Consider the following 20722-nt stretch of genomic DNA (forward strand, 5'->3'; position numbering starts at 1 on the left):
AAATGCACCTGCTCTGTGATAGTCTCAGAGGTCCGTTTAAAGCGCAGAGAGCATCATGAAGAACAAGGAACACACCAGGCAGGTCTGAGATACTGTTGTGGAGAAGTTTAAAGCCGGATTTGGATACAAAAAGATTTTCCAAGCTTTAAACATCCCAAGGAGCACTGTGCAAGCGATAATATTGAAATGGAAGGAGTATCAGACCACTGCAAATCTACGAAGACCCGGCCGTCCCTCGAAACTTTCAGCTCATACAAGGAGAAGACTGATCAGAGATGCAGCCAAGAGGCCCATGATTACTCTGGATGAACTGCAGAGATCTACAGCTGAGGTGGGAGACTCTGTCCATAGGACAACAATCAGTCGTATACTGCACAAATCTGGCCTTTATGGAAGAGTGGCAAGAAGAAAGCCATTTCTTAAAGATATCCATAAAAAGTGTCGTTTAAAGTTTGCCACTAGCCACCTGGGAGACACACCAAACATGTGGAAGAAGGTGCTCTGGTCAGATGAAACCAAAATCAAACTTTTTGGCAACAATGCAAAACGTTATGTTTGGCGTAAAAGCAACACAGCTCATCACCCTGAACACACCATCCCCACTGTCAAACATGGTGGTGGCAGCATCATGGTTTGGGCCTGCTTTTCTTCAGCAGGGGCAGGGAAGATGGTTAAAATTGATGGGAAGATGGATGGAGCCAAATACAGGACCATTCTGGAAGAAAACCTGATGGAGTCTGCAAAAGACCTGAGACTGGGACGGAGATTTGTCTTCCAACAAGACAATGATCCAAAACATAAAGCAAAATCTACAATGGAATGGTTCACAAATAAACATATCCAGGTGTTAGAATGGCCAAGTCAAAGTCCAATCGAGAATCTGTGGAAAGAACTGAAAACTGCTGTTCACAAACGCTCTCCATCCAACCTCACTGAGCTCGAGCTGTTTTGCAAGGAGGAATGGGCAAACATTTCAGTCTCTCGATGTGCAAAACTGATAGAGACATACCCCAAGCGACTTAGCTGTAATCGCAGCAAAAGGTGGCGCTACAAAGTATTAACTTAAGGGGGCTGAATAATTTTGCACGCCCAATTTTTCAGTTTTTTATTTATTAAAAAAGTTTGAAATATCCAATAAATTTCGTTCCACTTCATGATTGTGTCCCACTTGTTGTTGATTCTTCACAAAAAATTACAGTTTTATATCTTTATGTTTGAAGCCTGAAATGTGGCAAAAGGTCGAAAAGTTCAACGGGGCCGAATACTTTCGCAAGGCACTGTATTTCACCTTTATTTAACCAGGTAGGCCAGTTGAGAACAAGTTCTCCTTTACAACTGCGACCTGGCCAAGATAAAGCAAAGCTGTGCCTCACAAACAACAACACAGAGTTACACATGGGATAAACAAACGTACAGTCAATAACACAATAGAATAATCTGTATACAGTGTGTGCAAATGTAGTAAGGAGGTAAGGCAATAAATAGGCCAATAGTGGTGAATTAATTACAATTTAGCAATTTACACTGGAGTGAGATATGTGCAGATGAGGATATACAAGTAGAAATACTGGTGTGCAAAAGAGCAGAAAAACAAAAACAAATATGGGGATGAGGTAGGTAGTTGGTTGGATGGGCTATTTACAGATGGGCTGTGTACAGTTGCAGCGATCGGTAAGCTGCTCTGACAGCTGACCCTTAAAGTTAGTGAGGGAGATATGTCTCCAACTTCAGTGATTTTTGCAATTTGTTCCAGTCATTGGCAGCAGAGAACTGGAAGGAAAGGCGGCCAAAGAAGGTGTTGGCTTTGGGGATGACCAGTGAAATATACCTGCTGGAGCACATGCTACGGGTGGGTGTTGCTATGTTGACCAGTGAGCTGAGATAAGGCAGAGCTTTACCTAGCAAAGACTTATAGATGACATGAAGCCAGTGGGTTTGGCGATGAATATGTAGCGAGGACCAGCCAACAAGAGCATACAGGTCGCAGTGGTGGGTAGTATATGGGGCTTTGATGACAAAACGGATGGCACTGTGATAGACTGCATCCAATTTGCTGAGTAGAGTGTTGGAGGCTATTTTGCAAATGACATTGCCGAAATCAAGGATTGTTAGGATAGTCAGTTTTACGAGGGTATGTTTGGCAGCATGAGTGAAGGAGGCTTTGTTGCGAAATAGGAAGCCGATTCTAGATTTTACTTTAGATTGGAGATGCTTAATGTGAGTCTGGAAGGAGAGTTTACAGTCTAGCCAGACACCTAGGTATTTATAGTTGTCCACATATTCTAAGTCAGAACCGTCCAGAGTAGTGATGCTAGTCGGGCAGGTGGGTGCATGCAGCGATCGGTTGAAGAGCATGCATTTCAGTTGGAGGCCAAGGAAAGAGTGTTGTATGGCGTTGAAGCTCGTTTGGAGGATTGTTAACACAGTGTCCAAAGAAGGCCCAGATGTATACCGAATGGTGTCATCTGCGTAGAGGTGGATCAAAGAATCACCTGCAGCAAGAGCGATATCATTGATATATACAGAGAGAAGAGTCGGCCCGAGAATTGAACCCTGTGGTACCCCCATAGAGACTGCCAGAACTCTATCTGAGAAGTAGTTAGTGAACCAGGCGAGGCAGTCATTAGAGAAACCAAGGCTGTTGAGTCTGCCGATAAGAGTACGGTGATTGACAGAGCCGAAAGCCTTCGCCAGGTCGATGAAGACGGCTGCACAGTACTGTCTTTTATCGATGGCGGTTATGATATCGTTTAGGACCTTGAGCGTGGCTGAGGTGCACCTGTGACCAGTTTGGAAAACAGATTGCATAGTGGAGAAGGTACAGTGGGTTTCGAAATGGTCAGTGATCTGTTTGTTAACTTCTCTAGGGTAGGGGGCAGTATTTTGACGTCCTGATGAAAGGCGTGCCCAAATTAAACTGCCTGCTACTCAGGCTCAGAAGGTTGGATATGCATATTATTAGTAGATTTGGATAGAAAACATTCTGAAGATTCTAAAGCTGTTTGAATGCACCTGAGCTCAATTTCGAGTCTCATAGCAAAGGGTCTGAATACTTATGTAAATAAGGTATATATATTTTTTTGTTACATATAGAGGGTCTCGTGGCCAGTTTCAAATTGAACACAGGAGAACTGGAAAGGGCAGTCAGACAGAGAATAGGAAAAGACAGGGGGACCACACGTGTCATTAGTGAACGAACCATCTGAGGAATGTCTGGCAATGGAGAAATGGGTTCATTAGGGAAAATGAATGACTGATTGGTAACAGTTACTGAGTGGAGACCAGCATAGTTAATTTAAAGACAGGTATATATGAAAACTGAATTGGAAAAGCGAGAACTTAACCTGGGGTCCACTTAGACGTGGGGCCCGATTAATGACAGGATGATTTGTTTTTAACTTAGGAACAGGAAGAGAAGTTAGAAGCTGTACCCCCCCGTGTTATGGTCCCAAGGACCAGTTGAGGTGGAGTTAATTAAAGGAGTTATTTTAGTATAAGTAGTCCCGAAGAACAAATTATAGATTTTATTAAAAGTAATATTTAATGAATACTCCCATATTTCAGTAATTGGTAGAAGGGGGGGTAATCAGAGAATGAGATGAAGCATAGTGCAATTCTCCAATGTTTTTGGTAAAGAAAGCAGCCTCGAGTAATGACTGGAGGATGTTATATCTACTCGGCTACTATAAGGAGTGAATTAGAGTGTAATACCTAGAGCTTTATGTGTACCAGATTTATATACTTTGTTTATTTAAATAAAACTAGAAAAAAACTTGTTTTACTGTGATAGATTTGATGAATGTATTTTTTTGTTGTTGTAATACTAGTATATCCTGATAGCCAAGGTTGGTTTGGCTTTACCTTTTAGGGGAGGAAATGGTTATATACTAGGGTATTATATAATGTTTTAATAAGTAATTATTAGTAATTTAGGAAAATTTGAGCCCCCAGAGGGAAGTTCAATTTTGATTTATGTAGATGATATTTTAGTGGCTAATCCTACTTGTGAAAGATGTAAAAAAATATATACTGCAGTTGTTGACGTATATGGCAGAATAAGGCCATAAGATAAGTAAAAGGAAATTATAATTGTGGTAAAGCGAGGTCGTTTATCTGGGATATATTATAATTCGAGAAGGGTGTATTCTGAACCCCTCTAGAAAAAAAGGTGATTTTGGAAGTACCGAAACCTATGAATAAAAAAAAAACAGATGAGTTTTCTTGGAATTATTAATTACTGCAGAGTCTGGGTGCTATGGTATGCTTTCTATATTGGGAAGTTGAGAGCAAAGAAGGCAGCTTTAAAACCATATACAGCAGCACAGATAAATCTTAAAGAGGACAGAACAATTGACAAAGATTTGTTACAGTAAAGCCAAGAACAAGCACTTCAAAAGGAATTGGACATGTGGAAAAAGAAAGGGGTAATTCTACGAGATAATGTCTGGTATAAGGATAATTTATTTATTTTATTAAAGTTACTGTTTAGATATGTGGTAATATTGACACACGGGTAAAGCCATGTGTCAACAGGGGGGTGGTAGAGCAGGTTAGGAAACACTGCAGGTTAGGAAACACTTTGTGGCCTTTGGGATAACAAACTACTTTTACATTTTTTTATAATAGATAAATATAGTAAATGGGTAGAAGCGTTCCCAACTTACTTGGCAGACACGATTATGGTAGCTAAAATATTAGGTCCAGATATTATCCCTAGAGTTGGTTTACTAGGATCTATTTCTTTAAACAATGGATTACATTTTAGCTAATCAGGTAGACCATATAGAATGCCCGAATTGGGAGGACCAGAGCAAGCAGATATAGAAATAGAACATACCCTAGCAGAACACATAAGAAGGTTGTTTGTTAACCACACCCGTATGTCAAAGCTTTTGTATCCCAAAGGTGAGTTACAGAAGAAGGTGATTCACTCGATCCAACCGGGAGACTGGGTGTGGATTCAATCCTTGAGGAGAAAATACTGGAAGCGGCCCCGTTGGGAAGGCCCATACCAGGTTTTGTTGGTGACCGCCTTTGCCATTAGAATAGCGGAGAGAGCCACTTGGGTCCACGTTACCCACTGCAAAAAGGTAGGAACACATACAAACACTGCTGAACACACACAGAGTTAGGGAGCAGAACCGAGTACCAATAGGGTCCGGGGGTTACCTCCCTAACGAAGATTTCCTACCCTGACCTATCATCACTGTGTGTGCTCCTAGAAGTGTGAGTGTGAGGTGGTACCTAGCAGACCGACTAAGGGCAGGAGAGGGTTGGCAGTTTTTGGGAATATTAGGGACTCTGAGCTGCATCATAGTCTTGGTAATCTTTCTGATACATCCAGATCCACCACCTTCCGGTACTAATTATACGACGCCGTTGTCATTGATAAGAAGTAAAGGACAAACTATATAACAACTGACCATCAAGGACGAGTGACTTACAGAATAGGAGTCAAAGAAGGTCAAGATGTAGGATTTAAGGTAAACATTAAACAATTCCCTAGGAAAGCAGACAACTGTACAGGGATTGGGTTGGCCAGATTGAAGTACTCGGCCAACCCACCTCGGTTCACTTTAACTCCTGGTGAGTACCAGTGTTATAGACACAAGAATGGCACCAAGAACTTAGGTGATTTTAATGGCTTTAAGGCGATAGTTAATGTGACTGACTTAGGTTTGGAAGCACAGGAGAAAATTCTTAACCTCATAGCACCTATAACTGATGTATGATGGGCTTGTACCAGCAAAGGACGCATACGACAGACACTACCAAAAGGGTGGTTAGGTACTTGCGCCCCAGTATTATTGGTGCAAACAGTTAGAATTAGTCATCAGAGGCCAGTTGTGGGAAGCTCAACTAGGAAAAATAGGAGTCTTGACCTGGAAGGATAGACGCTATTGGCATTCCTAGGGGAGTTCCAGATGAATACAAGGCTATGAATCAAATTGGTGAAGACTTTACCACTACATTCTTCTGTTGGGTAACGATAAATAAAAATGTGGACTGGATCAATTATATATATTATAATCACAACGTTTTGTGAATCAGACTAGAGATGCGGTGAAGGGGATCTCTGACCAATTCTCCACCACCTCCCTAATGACCTGGCAAAATAGGTTGGCTCTCGATATGTTATTGACAGAAAAGGGTGGAGTCTGTAGAATGGTGGGGGGGGTCATTGTTGTACGTTTATTCCTAATAACACATCACCAGAAGGGACAGTTACAAGAGCTCTAGCAGGGTTGACTGCTCTAAGTGAAGAATGGGCTGAGATCTCAGGGGTTAATACATCTGTGACAGGGTGGTTTGATGAAATGTTTGGCAAATGGAAAACCATAGTAGCTACCATCTTGGGGGCTGCTATTGTTTGTATTGGTAAGCTCGTATTATGTGGTTGTTGTTTTATTCCTTGTGTCCGAGGGTTGGTGAGCAAGGCTTTGGAGAATGCGGTGACTCAGCAGATGGTGAGGTATGGGCCCATACCTGACTCAGACCAGTGGGATGAACGCTACATTCCTCCTGGAATGGTGAATGATGCTGACCAATTCGACCCTGATGACCTACAATTAGATACAACTTTTCTTAGTTCTAACGTGTGAAGGTTATAGTGAAAATCTCAAAAGGAACAGTTATAACTGGAAGTAGAAATAGAACTATACCCAGGTGAGGTGAAATAGACGTTGTACATACATTTATGGGGGTGATGAAGCGATTTTTTAATAAACAAATGTTGTATCAAGATGTAATATTTAGTCAAAGGGTGGATTGATAAAAAATATTGTATGTTTAAGATAATTACTAAAGTATTCCACCCTGAAACCATATAATTGTATGAAATGTGTTAGAGTCATAATCCAATAATGTGTGTGACTAGACCATTGTGTTACTATTTCGCAATATGAGCAGGGTATAGTTGAGACATTCAAGGACAACTTAACTGTCCACTTGTGATAATGGTGAAACTAATAACTGGAAAGAGGCCTCCCCACCCTAGGGAGGAAAAAGCACTGTTAGGCTTGCAGAAGATGATGAAACATGTTGCAGAAGGGTGATAAACAATGTATGTGAACTTCGGAAAAATACAGCCCACCTACAGAGAGGTGGAGTTCCTACTGACATTAAAAACTTCACCTCTCTTTAGGTGGGCTGTATTTTTCCGAAGTTCACATACATTGTTTATCACCCTTCTGCAACATGCTTCATCATCTTCTGCAAGCCTAACAGTGCTCATTTGTGTGTGTGTGTGTGTGTGTGTGTGTGTGTGTGTGTGTGTGTGTGTGTGTGTGTGTGTGTGTGTGTGTGTGTGTGTGTGCTATAAAAAGATTGTGTTCTTATTTTGAAGACAGAGCGCTCTCTGAATAAAGGACTGATCTATTGCAGGCTGAGACTGTCTATTTATTTGAACTGGAGATTTACAACCTTCAGGAATTAGACAGAGATATAAAATAGTTCAGTTAGATCATTGGGATAGAAATTCTCGTGACATGTATGTGCTGTGCTACAGCCCGATGTCTTGGAGGTGCAGGGACTTACAGTGAGGGAAAAAAGTATTTGATCCCCTGCTGATTTGGTACGTTTGCCGACTGACAAAGAAATTATCAGTCTATAATTTTAATGGTAGGTTTATTTGAACAGTGAGAGACAGAATAAACATTATTTTAAAATGATTTAAATATAATACATAGAAATGTTGTGGGACTATAGTAGATGAAGAATCAATATTTTTTAGATTGAGTATTTATTGGGTCATTATGTTAGTATATTATGTATGTTTGTAATAGTGTTATATGTGAAAATGTGTTCGTATTATAAATTGTATTTTAATGTTTAAGGACTCTTGGAAGATTAGTCCAAATGGGGACTAAAAGAGAATCAAATCAAATCTCAATCAGAAAGATTTCTGGCTCCCAGGTGTCTTTTATACAGGTAACGAGCTGAGATTGGGAGCACACTCTTAAAAGGAGTTCTCCTAATCTCAGCTTGTTATCTGTATAAAAGACACCTGTCCACAGAAGCAATCAATCAGATTCCAAACTCTCCACCATGAACAAGACCAAAGAGCTCTCCAAGGATGTCAGGGACAAGGTTGTAGACCTACACAAGGCTGGAATGGGCTCCAAGACCATTGCCAAGCAGCTTGGTGAGCAGGTGACAACAGTTGGTGCGATTATTCGCAAATGGAAGAAACACAAAAGAACTGTCAATCTCCCTCGGCCTGGGGCTCCATGCAAGATCTCACCTCGTGGAGTTGCAATGATCATGAGAACGGTGAGGAATCAGCCCAGAACTACACGGGAGGATCTTGTCAATGATCTCAAGGCAGCTGGGACCATAGTCACCAAGAAAACAATTGGTAACACACTACGCCGTGAAGGACTGAAATCCTGCAGCGCCCGCAAGGTCCCCCTGCTTAAGAAAGCACATATACATGCCCGTCTGAAGTTTGCCAATGAACATCTGAATGATTCAGAGGACAACTGGGTGAAAGTGTTGTGGTCAGATGAGACCAAAATGGAGCTCTTTGGTATCAACTCAACTCGCCGTGTTTGGAGGAGGAGGAATGCTGCCTATGAGCCCAAGAACACCATCCCCACCGTCAAACATGGAGGTGTAAACATTATGCTTTGGGGGTGTTTTTCTGCTAAGGGGACAGGACAACTTCACAGCATCAAAGGGACGATGGACGGGGCCATGTACCGTCAAATCTTGGGTGAGAACCTCCTTCCCTCAGCCGGGGCATTGAAAATGGGTCGTGGATGGGTATTCCAGCATGACAATGACCAAAAACACATGGCCAAGGCAACAAAGGAGTGGCTCAAGAAGAAGCACATTAAGGTCCTGGAGTGGCCTAGCCAGTCTCCAGACCTTAATCCCATAGAAAATCTGTGAAGGGAGCTGAAGGTTCGAGTTGCCAAACGTCAGCCTCGAAACCTTAATGACTTGGAGAAGATCTGCAAAGAGGAGTGGGACAAAATCCCTCCTGAGATGTGTGCAAACATGGTGGCCAACTACAAGAAACGTCTGACCTCTGTGATTGCCAAAAAGGGTTTTGCCACCAAGTGCTAAGTCATGTTTTTGCAGAGGGGTCAAATACTTATTTCCCTCATTAAAATGCAAATCAATTTATAAGATTTTTGACATGCGTTTTTCTGGATTGTTTTGTTGTTATTCTGTCTCTCACTGTTCAAATAAACCTACAATTAAAATTATAGACTGATCATTTCTTTGTAAGTGGGCAAACGTACAAAATCAGCAGGGGATCAAATACTTTTTTCCCTCACTGTACATTCATTTGATATGGCCCCCATTAATTGGACATTGATTGGTGCTGCCCCCTTCCTCTCCTCAAATTCAGTTCTAACCCAAACCAAGCACCAGATAGACTCTGCTAAAAGACCAAAGGCGGATGAATATCTAGGTGGAACATTACAGCTGTTGCCTTTCTTGTCTTCCGTTGGGCCTTTCCTTGAATAAACACCTCCCTCCACAACATTTTCATAGGGCTAATGAGCAGCACGCACACACGCGCGCCCACACACACACACACACACACACACACACACACACACACACACACACACACACACACACACACACACACACACACACACACACACACACACACACACACACACACACACACACACACATTTTCACCTGATCCCATACTGTGAATAGTTGGAAGGGAAAACAAATATTTAAACATTTCTGCCTCAATTAAACATTAAACATTCACCTGACTTAAATATCCATGCATAGGAAAAAGGAAAATATGCTTTCATAAATCAAATGTATCTTTCAACTATTAAATATGGCTGATGATTTTCTTGGTGTGAATGAAAAGGATTATAACTGGATTGAAGCTTCAAGGAGATTGAAGGCCCACCCAATGACTGTATCACTACCCTTTGTCCAGCTGAGAGACGGCCAGGCCGGCCGCGTCGCCTACAGGGAATACAAATAAGGCCAACATCTTTAATTTACGACATTGTGTGTATTTCTACTTTGTTTGTTAAAACCTGTTTAGGATAGGGGGCAGTATTTTCATGGCCGGATAAAAAACTTACCCGATTTAATCTGGTTATTACAGTTCTGTATCTATAATTCTTAAAATAATTGTTATGTTTTTTGTGAACGTTTATCGTGAGTAATTTAGTAAATTCACCGGAAGTTTTCGGTGGGTATGCTAGTTCTGAACAAAACATGCTAATGTAAAAAGCTGGTTTTTGATATAAATATGAACTTGATTGAACAAAACATGCATGTATTGTATAACATAATGTCCTAGGAGTGTCATCTGATGAAGATCATCAAAGGTTAGTGCTGCATTTAGCTGTGGTTTTGGTTTTTGTGACTTATATGCTAGCTTGAAAAATGGGTGTGTGATTATTTCTGGCTGGGTACTCTCCTGACATAATCTAATGTTTTGCTTTCGTTGTAAAGCCTTTTTGAAATCGGACAATGTGGTTAGATAAAGGAGAGTCTTGTCTTTAAAATGGTGTAAAATAGTCATATGTTTAAAAAATTGAAGTTTTTGCATTTTTGAGGTATTTGTAATAAAAATTAGGACATAGGGACGCTATACCATCGGATATTGGTGAGGCGTTCCGCTAGCGGAACATCTAGATGTAAGAGGTTAAGATTTGATAATGTAGGCCAGGTTGAAATAATGAGATCAATGAATTCATAGTAAGTGGTGTATTGTAGTGAATCAGGCATGTAGCGTGTAAATTGCTCCTGTATGTCGCTCTGGTATGTCGTATGTCGTCTGCTAAATGACTTAAAATGTCAAATGTAAATGTGTTTCCACACACAACGGGGACAATGTTTTTTCTCCTCAAGCAATCAGGTCACTGGCAGTTCAGTGTCTAGACATCCATACCAATTGACATTTCCCTAATGAGAAACCATGATTTTATTCGGAGAGGCCTGCCCTGGGGGTGCTTTCTCTTAACACTCATATTTTAGATGCCACACGTGTTCATACAGAGAACAGGCAGAAAGGGGAAATTGACTTGACTTTCATATTAATAGCAAATTTTCAATGGAATACATACTAATAATTTTTGACATTGTGCTTGCAACCATAATCCACTGACATGAAAAGCTATGGTCTTTTCATGTCAAAAGTATAGTTTTTGTCTGAGTGAGTCGTCACCATATTCCCCTCCATTTACAGGAAAGCTGAAGGAGTATTCAGTTACCTTGATGAGGGAAGGGAAATATACTGTACTGGACAAAATGTAAAAAGCTTTAGATGTGATCCTGAAACAGAAGGAAAATCCCGCATTGATATAACATACCATTCCCCTTCATAAAGATTTTCTGTGATAGATTCTGTTTATTATCATTAGGCCTAATATCTGGGTTAGAATTGAAATCCCTCTCCAGTGGCTATGGTTGATAACTTATGGTAACCTTAACTGGAGGGTGACAGTAGACCTCGCTGTTGCAAAAGTGTTAAAACATGAGTTACGTCAATTCGCCAACATGAGCTGAAAGTCCTGGTACACTGTCAACCTCGTCAGAATGAGTAGACCAAGGTGCAGCGTGGAATATGTTCATCTTGTCGTTTAAGGCAAAAGAATGAACACTTTACAAATTAAACAAAAAATGACAGCAGACAGTTCCGCCAGGTACTTACAACTAAACGGAAAATAACTACCCACAAAAAACAAAGAAAAAACAGGCTGCCTAAGTATGGCTTCCAATCAGAGACAACGATAGACACCTGCCTCTGATTGGTAACCATACCCGGCCAAAACATAGAACACAAAACATAGAATGCCCACCCACCTATCACACCCTGGCCTAGCTAAATAGAGAAAACACAGCTCTCCTAGGTCAGAGCGTGACATACACAAACAATGTGGGTTAATTAAAGTAATCTTACTCTAATCCCTTAGGTTACACATGAACTCTGTACAATCTTACTGCCATGAAAAAAATTAGGACATAGGGACTTGCTTGTTTGTGACTACAGTCCCTCCCAGTCATGGTCGTTCTCTTTGGCATGCCTTGGCACTGGTCTCATATGGAGAAGGCTCTAAATTCACACTCACCTTTTAGCCAGCTGTGCTACAAGGTCGGTCGTCAATCATGTCCTTAGATTGACCCTGAGAGCTAAACAATGTGTTTTGTTTGGTTGGAAGCCTGACTTGTCACATGGAGATTCCTGTGCCAACTGATGTAACGGACCTGCTGTGATAGTAGTTCTCTCACAATGAATATAATGCTAATCACATCATTGAGAGAAATGTATTTTATTGCTGAAAATTTTGCGCCCCATCGATTTGAAGCGTAAAACCAGGACGTTATAATGACCAATTATCCTATTTACCCCAAAGTGCACTTCTATGCTGGACCGGTAGTAAGAAAATGAAAGAGGCAAGCAATTGTTTCATATTAAATCATAACAGTACGTGCTTCCGGCAGAAGTCTGACTTTCTCACAGAGATTCAATTTGCACGCTCTTATACTCAGTTCGGAGGAGAAATAAAAACATTCAGGAAGCCCTGAAAGAAAAAACAGCCTCTCATTTATCAGAGTAAACAAAAGCCTTTGAAGCTGGGCATTTAAAATAGGATTTCCATAAATAAGTAAACCATTCACCGATGTGAATGCTTCGACACACTGTTTGTGAAATAACAAATGCAGAGTTGTGCGCTCCTCGAGGTTTATTTGTGACGGTATTCAACTTCAGCTGAGAAACCTGGTGACCCTTTAGAAAATGTAGCCCTATTTGGGAGCCGGTCCAAAGATAACAATGTTACTGTTCCCCCAAATCCACTCTCAGCGATATATTCATCATCATTATACATGTGATAATAAAAAATTTGAAAAGCCTGAGCAAACAGTCATGTTGCCAGTATATATCTACTGGCCAGATAAATAATAAATATTAGACCATCTGCTCTAAATATGCATTTGAAAGGGGAAGCTGCATAAACACTGCCACCTATTCAGTGTTCTTTGTTCATCTTTGTGTTGTGATGTCTTGTGTTTGCGCATCAGGAAAATGGCTTGGAAATGATTCCAAAATTGCATAAATATGACTGCATCGCTTGGACCGAACTATGAAACAAGTAACAACAGGGATTTAGGTTAATAATAAACACCACAATTTGTACTTTATTGATCATCAGCAAAACGACACCAGGCCATTTCAGAGAAGCCTTGCAGTTCTCAGTCGGAGGAATGGACAATGGGGTCCTTTATGACAAACCGGAGACACTACTCCATTTGAGACATTTCACAACCCTGTGACGCCCTGACAGTGTAACATTCAAAGAAAAAAACAAACAACAATGAAAACCACACCCTGTTGCTCCTTCATTCATTCACTTGCTTGCTTTCAATTACACTTACTCCATGCTTAATGGCTTCCGGTTATCTCCTTTTTAGGTATGTTTACATTTTCTGTCATGGCTGGTGAACGTATGTGTCAGATCAATTCCACAAAGTCTTCAAAGGCCATCTTTGCGTGCATGAGTCTGGTAGCCGCTGTTTGGTTCCATGTCTAGAGACCTCCGGGGCCCATGCCTCAGCTATCGGTATAGAGGCTCAGGCTGGTGAGTGGCGGGCCTATAGAGCTGCTGTAACCGCACCGGTCTGGTTGGCCAGCCACCGGGTAATTGTCCAATGAGCCGTAGGTTCACAGGGTGCCCATGTCGCGAGAGCTGGGCACTTGGACTCAGGATGTGGGTCTGGCCCGGCTGGGAGCCCAGCGGAGGTAGACTGGCGTGTGACGGAGCAGAGGGTGAGGTGGTTGGCAGGGGGAAGTGGGGCAGCAGGATGGCGGGGGTGAGGCCGTAGCGGAGCTGGAAGACCCGGGGCGGGCCCTGGGCCACGAAGCCGTTGGGCTGCTGGGTTTCAGGGTGCTTGTCTCTCTTCACCTCCTGCGCCTTGTCCTCTCGCTCCTCTAGCTTTTTGGGTTTGCTGGAATTCTCTTTGGCTCGGCTGAGCTCCTGAATTTTCTCTGCCTGAACACGACGGATGTGGTAGCTCTTCCTGGAGCTTTGGAAGGAATCCAGGAACCCCTCCAAGGGCACGTTCCCCTCCATGAACTTCTCCAGGAGGTCCTGTGAAGCAGAGGCCCAGGTATCAGAAGACAGGAAGTCTAACAAAAGGATTCCCAACCCCTGGGAACAGTGTAAACACAGCCCCACATGTAAAAGGGGGTTTCACATTGACTTGTAATGCTTTGCCATGAACTTTGACACAGATGTGTTGATAATTTAATTGCAAGATATATTATTTTACATGGGCCACAATGGTATATCCAGTAACACTTCCACTGGAACAGCCCTAGAATGACTGTAATCAGTCTGACTGGCAACTGTACCCCCAGTCATTGGGAGCAGGTGGAAAAACCTGTCTAGCCTAGTGTTGGGGGAGTGAATAATTGATTACAGTCTGCACAGCCCAGCTCCCCACTCTAACCTCTGTCTGAGCATAGTCAATGGGAAGGACTCAATTAGCAAGAAGCCAACGGCTACGCACACAAAAAAAGATTTGGGTCATTACTGTGTATCTTCCATATCAGAGCAGCACAAATGGTGCCCATGGCACCACCATAATTTCTGTGGACATTTCTTTATTCATAGTTGCCAGCTGTAGATGGCTTGACACTAGGCTTGGGTGATATACTGTATATTGGGTGATATACCGTTTACCTGTATACTGGGGTATTTCGAAATACCAACGGTTTATTATATTTTTTCAATCCCCCCCTGGATCAAGATCCCTGTTGCCTAAATTGTTTTGTGCGTCAATATATAAATATATTTTTTCAATCCCCTTGTGTGCACATTCGGTAATACCCTATACCCCGGTATGGTACAGAAACGGTATGCCGGTATGAAATCTGGATACCGCCCAACCCTACACAATCAACTCTCTATGATGTTACCTTCAGCCTCGGGGGCTGAAAGCTGTCAGCTTCAACAGGGAGCCGCTAAAGATATTAATGAGTGGCACTGGCGATACATGAAACCTAATTGCTGCAACACACAAAAGAACCCACCCTTACTGCCATTCATTAGATATATTGATTGTGTGAAATCCATTTAATAAACAAATGGGCCATTTATTATGGCCGCGAGCTGGACGGCCTTTCATTGATATATGTTGGAAGGATTGTGTGTGGGGGGATAGTCTATGGTAGTAAGCCTTTCTCATTATGGGAACGTGCTGTATAGGACTATAGTCTGTTCACGGTTATACAGTCACTTCCTTACAGTATATGGTTTGTGAAATTAAGGTTTACAAGGACCACATGGTAATGGATCTAACTCAATAAATGTGTAGTGCCATACATTCCTCTCCAAATAAAATGTTTTATCACCTAGGAAAGTATGAGGTCGGATTAAACGTGTATAGTTTGCACCAATTGCGCTGTAAAAAAAAACAACCTTTCCTACAAGGGTAAAAACATACCAATGTGGGTATGTTTGCTGGGTAGTGTCTTGGTTAAAGTATGAAGGAGCTGAATGTAGTTGTATGAAAATTGTAGCTATAGGTTAATGAGGTATTTAAATTGTTCAGTAAACCGTGGCAGTCAACGTGCAGTGCACATTAAAAAAGTAGCTGATGCAGGTGAAAAAAACGACACTTATATATTGCGATATTACTTTTGTATCGAATCATTTTGACCATATCGCAATATTATTTTGCACTAGTTTGCTGTAACTGCAACAAAACTCCAGTATTTGTCCTTCATGGCTTGTATTTTATATTCTTTTTAAATAGGGAGACCATTTGTTTTTTCCATGGCTGATCAAAACAATTTTTTTCTCATGGCTCTCTCATGTCCCTCTGAAGCAGATATATGGTGAGCAATATTTTTGGAACATTGAATCACAATAATATGAGAATTGGTACACATATCGTATCAGCACTTAAATATCATGATAATATCCTATCGTGAGGTCTGTGTGTATTTCTATTAACTGTCTAGTCATCTATAACATTATGCGTTTAATAAGCAAATGAACATTTGAAAGACCTGATTATTTTTAAATCAAAAGGTCAAGGCAAATGTTCTCGTTCAAATTGTAGACATTTCTATTGAAATCGTGGCCAGATGGAGTATAGTGCACAGAAAACTTTGGGCAAAATTATTTTTTTGATCTCGCTTGAAAAAGGCAACCAGTTCAGTGTGGATCCTAACTCCTGCAGGCTTGAATACTCAAGTATGCATGAGTTTCACAGACTATTCCTAGAATTTGTCCGATTTTAATGGAGCGCAGAATGAACAAGTGTGGCCTGGCTGTCGACTTACGTGGAGGCTTTTCAATGATTCTACACTAGTGCTGACAATGCAAAGAACACACTCAGTGGTTTATGCTAAGACCCAACAATAGAGCTCAGGCTTTGGATTTACCTCAGACAGTTCCTCAGCACGCGCCACATCTTCGTGGAGAAGATTTTGTGCTGTTTGGAGGCTGTGCTTCTGTGTGTGGGGCACTGCAAGGACAAGGAAACATAATTGATTCACAAGGAATGACAGTGACAGAGGGATCAGTTAATTACATAAAAGAGCTTACCAAAAAGAGTGACTTATGACTAGCTCAAGAATTAGGGTGGTTCAGTCAATGAGAAACCAGGAGAGATTAAATCATTTTAAAACACAAAGAACCTTTAGGGTTGTAAAGGGAGATGGTGGGTGGACAGTTTTTTTGGCTCGGTGAGAGGGGCTTGGGAGCTGTAAACGTTGCCTGTGAGCAAACATTTCAAAACATTGAGGTTTGTTCAGCTGAAGAAAAACCTGTCGCTTCTGTCTCAGTCTGTCAACCAACCCGTGAGAGAGGAGTCCACACATCAAGGTTCCACTTCCATTGAATAATGTTTGCAGTGTCATCGGTAGGCAGAGTACGAATTAAACCATGAAATTCGGGGGTCTCTATTTTTTTCATGGAACCTGCAATTTTTCTGGGCCTAATAGTAAAGACATCATATAATCATATTTTTTGATTACCTTTTTTTTTGGCATGAACATAACGTCATCTTATTGAACAACAAATCACTTCAAAAGTATGCTACCTGCGCATGTTTGTCTACTCCAAAATAATTCCAGCATCCAAACTGTGCACTCGAGACATTTGTTACAAAACACCAAGAAGTGTAATGACAGTAACATTAGCCCTTTCAAAATATTATACTAAGGAAAAAGTTTTTATATATACACTACCGTTCAAAAGTTTGGGGTCACTTAGAAATGTCCTTGTTTTTGAAAGAAAAGCAAAAAGAATTGTCCATTAAAATAACATCAAATTGATTAGAAATACAGTGAAGACATTGTTAATGTTGTAAATGACTATTGTAGCTGGAAACGGCTGATTTTTTGGGGGAATATCTACATAGGCGTACAGAGGCCCATTATCAGCAACCATCACTCCTGTGTTCCAATGGCACGTTGTGTGAGCTAATCCAAGTTTATCATTTTAAAAGGCTAATTGATCATTAAAAAACCCTTTTGCAATTATGTTAGCACAGCTGAAAACTGTTGTTCTGATTAAAGAAACAATACAACTGGCCTTCTTTAGACTAGTTGAGTATCTGGAGAATCAGCATTTGTGGGTTCGATTTCAGGCTCAAAATGGCCAGAAACAAAGACCTTTCTTCTGAAACTCGCCAGTCTATTCTTGTTCTGAGAAATGAAGGGTATTCCATGCGAGAAATTGCCAAGAAATTGAAGATCAACGTCAACAGCGAACAGGCGACTCCGGGATGCTGGCCTTCTAGGCAGAGTTCCTCTGTCCAGTGTCTTAATCTTTTATTTTTATTGGCCAGTCTGATATATTTGATTTGATTTTGATTTGATTTGGATCTCTTTTAGTCCCCATTTGGACTAATCTTCCAATAATCCTTAAACATTAAAATACAATTTATATACGAACACATTTTCACATATAACACACTATTACAAACATACATAATATACTAACATAATGAACCAATAAATACTCAAAAAAAATATTGATTCTTCATCTACTGTAATCCCACAACATTTCTGTGTATTATATTTAAATAGTTTTAAAATATTGTTAAATGTATATATTGAAAGGTTTCTGGTTTGCTCAGTTAATTTATTCAATTTCTTTATTGCTCTAAATCGAAATGTTCTTTTGCCTATTTCTCTTTTCTGTCTGGATAACACATAGATGGTGGACAATCTATTCCTAGTATTTACGGAATGTCTGTCTCTTACCAACTGATTACCGTTGTGAATAGAACTTGGCCGTTTTAAATAATATATATTATGAAATAAAATTAGCATGTTTTTTTCAATTATCTTGTCGATTGATGACCAACCAAGAACATTGCGCATGACTGCAACAGATGAACCATATCTCCACCGTAAAACAATCCTTGCTGCTTTGTTCTGTGCAATCTGCAGTCTCCTAACTTCACTTGCTGATGCATTTCCCCAGACCACAGAACAGTAGTTCACCTGACTCTCAATTAACGCTTGTGTTATTTGCTTAAGAATTTTTCCTGGTAAATATTTAGCTATCCTTCTGATTATGCATGCTGTTTTAATATTTTTTTTACATAGATTAGTTATTTGAGACGACCATGATAAGCAGTTGTCTAGCTGCACTCCCAATAGTTTGGTTTCTGCCACTTCTTTAATTTGTACTCCTCCCATACTTAATTGTATCCCATGCTGTTTTGGCCTTTTCTTAGTGGAACAGACCAACATAACTTTGGTTTTCTTGGTGTTTAAAACAAGTTTGTTCTGGCAAACCCACTTCCTGATATTCTCCAAATCTCCTTGTAAAGCTTACTGTACCTGTTGAACCGATTGTCTTGCTGCATAAATTGTAGTATCATCTGCAAATATAGTAGCTTGAGTTTCAGCTAAGGCATAGGGAAGGTCGTTGGTATATATTAAATAAAGAAGTGGCCCAAGGCAGCTGCCCTGCGGTATTCCACAGTTTAACACATGAGGGGAAGAAAATGAATCATTGATATAGGTGGACTGTTTCCTGTCAGTTAGATATGACAGTACCCAATTCAATGCTACCTCCTTAAAACCATAATGCATTCATTTTGTCAAAATTATTTCATGATCCACTAAATCAAATGCTGCACTGAAATCTAAAAATAGTACACCCACAAACTTGCCATTATGCATTGAGCCACTGGTCAGTCATGTCAACCAATGCAGTGGTAGTGGAATGTTTTTTGCGATAAGCATGCTGATTGGCTGTAATCAGATCATTATTTTCCATGTACTCCCATATTTGTCTACTCACAATACCCTCCAATATCTTACTGAGTGTAGGGAGTAGACTAATTGGTCGACTATTGGCAGGAGAAATGGGTTCTTTGCAGTCTTTGGGAATAGGACACAGTTTCACATGCTTCCATACATTTGCAAACATCCCCTTTTCCAGTGACCAATTAAATATGTATCTCAGTGGAACTGCAATCTGGGGAGCAGCACAGTGAAGCAAAAAATTGTCCATAAGATCATAACCTGTAGATTTCCCATCAGGTAATGACTTCAATAGGTTTAACACCTCCTCCACTGACACCGTTTGCAGACTAAAAGAGCAGATCTTGTTGCTCATAATATGATCATCAATCCATTGGACAATAGCTTGTTTGGAAGAATGTATGTTTACATTGTTGCTCAGTAAATTAATTTTCTTTGTAAAAAAATCTGCAAAATGATTGGCAATATCAACTGGTTTTGTTATTATTCTCCCGTCAACCTCCACACTAGATGGGCATGATGAGATAGATGTACCAAGTAAGCCCTTAACTGTGTTCCATACCTTTTTAGAATAATTTTTACAATCAATAAAAGCATTGTTGTAAAATAACTTTTTTTCTTTCGATTCAATTTAACTGTATAATTACGCAATGTTCTATAATTCTGTTGATCAATTTCTAATTTTGACTTGGCTGCTAAGACTTTTGACATATTTCTTTGAGAAAAAGCATCACCCAGTTCATCATCAATTCATGGAGATGGACGAGCACCAACTGTACTCTTTCTTATAGGGGCATGATGGTCCATTACCTCAGTGAGCAAATCAATAAAACATTCTGTAGCGTGATTTAAATCATTCTCTAGATAAATCAGCTCCCAGGGAACAGCAGCCAAATAATTTTGAAATAGCTCATGATTAAATGTTTTAAAATTTCTCTTGACCACAATCCTAGGGGGTTTCTTTGGAATCTGATTGATTGATTGCTTCTGTGGACAGGTGTCTTTTATACAGGTAACGATGAAATTAGGAGCACTCCCTTTAAGAGTGTGCTCCTAATCTCAGGTCGTTACCTGTATAAAAGACACCTGGGAGCCAGAAATCTTTCTGATTTAGAGGGGGTCAAATACTTATTTCCCTCATTAAAATGCAAATCAATTTATAATATTTTTGACATGCGTTTTTCTGGATTTTTTTGTTGTTATTCTGTCTCTCACTGTTCAAATAAACCTACCATTAAAATTATAGACTTATCATTTCTTTGTCAGTGGGCAAACGTACAAAATCAGCAGGGGATGAAATACTTTTTTCCCTCACTGTATACACACATCCCACCAATATGGCTGCCTGGTGAGGCAGATGTACCTGAGCACATAGTGCCTCTAGTTGACATACATTAAGGTCATCCCTCCTCTTAAAAGGTATATGATTCTGAATATACAGTGCTACACTCCCATCATTCCTATTCCTGTCCCTTCTAAGTAGACTATATCCAT

At 40.5% G+C, this 20722-nt stretch overlaps 1 protein-coding gene across 1 annotated transcript in view; it reads right to left on the minus strand.

Annotated features, from left to right (window-relative positions):
• Nucleotides 1-13101: 13101 nt before the first annotated feature.
• Nucleotides 13102-20722, minus strand: part of LOC106567677 (vacuolar protein sorting-associated protein 37D) — a 62694-nt gene continuing 55073 nt past the window's right edge. The window contains exons 3-4 of the mRNA XM_014137240.2: nt 16388-16470; nt 13102-14084 (exon numbers count right to left, since the gene is read on the minus strand). Of these exons, the coding sequence (XP_013992715.1) occupies nt 13551-14084; nt 16388-16470 (617 nt within the window). The 3' untranslated portion in view covers nt 13102-13550. The remainder of the gene's footprint in view (nt 14085-16387; nt 16471-20722) is intronic.

This window comes from Salmo salar, chromosome ssa13 (genome assembly GCF_905237065.1).
Source record: "Salmo salar chromosome ssa13, Ssal_v3.1, whole genome shotgun sequence".
NCBI lineage: Eukaryota > Metazoa > Chordata > Actinopteri > Salmoniformes > Salmonidae > Salmo > Salmo salar.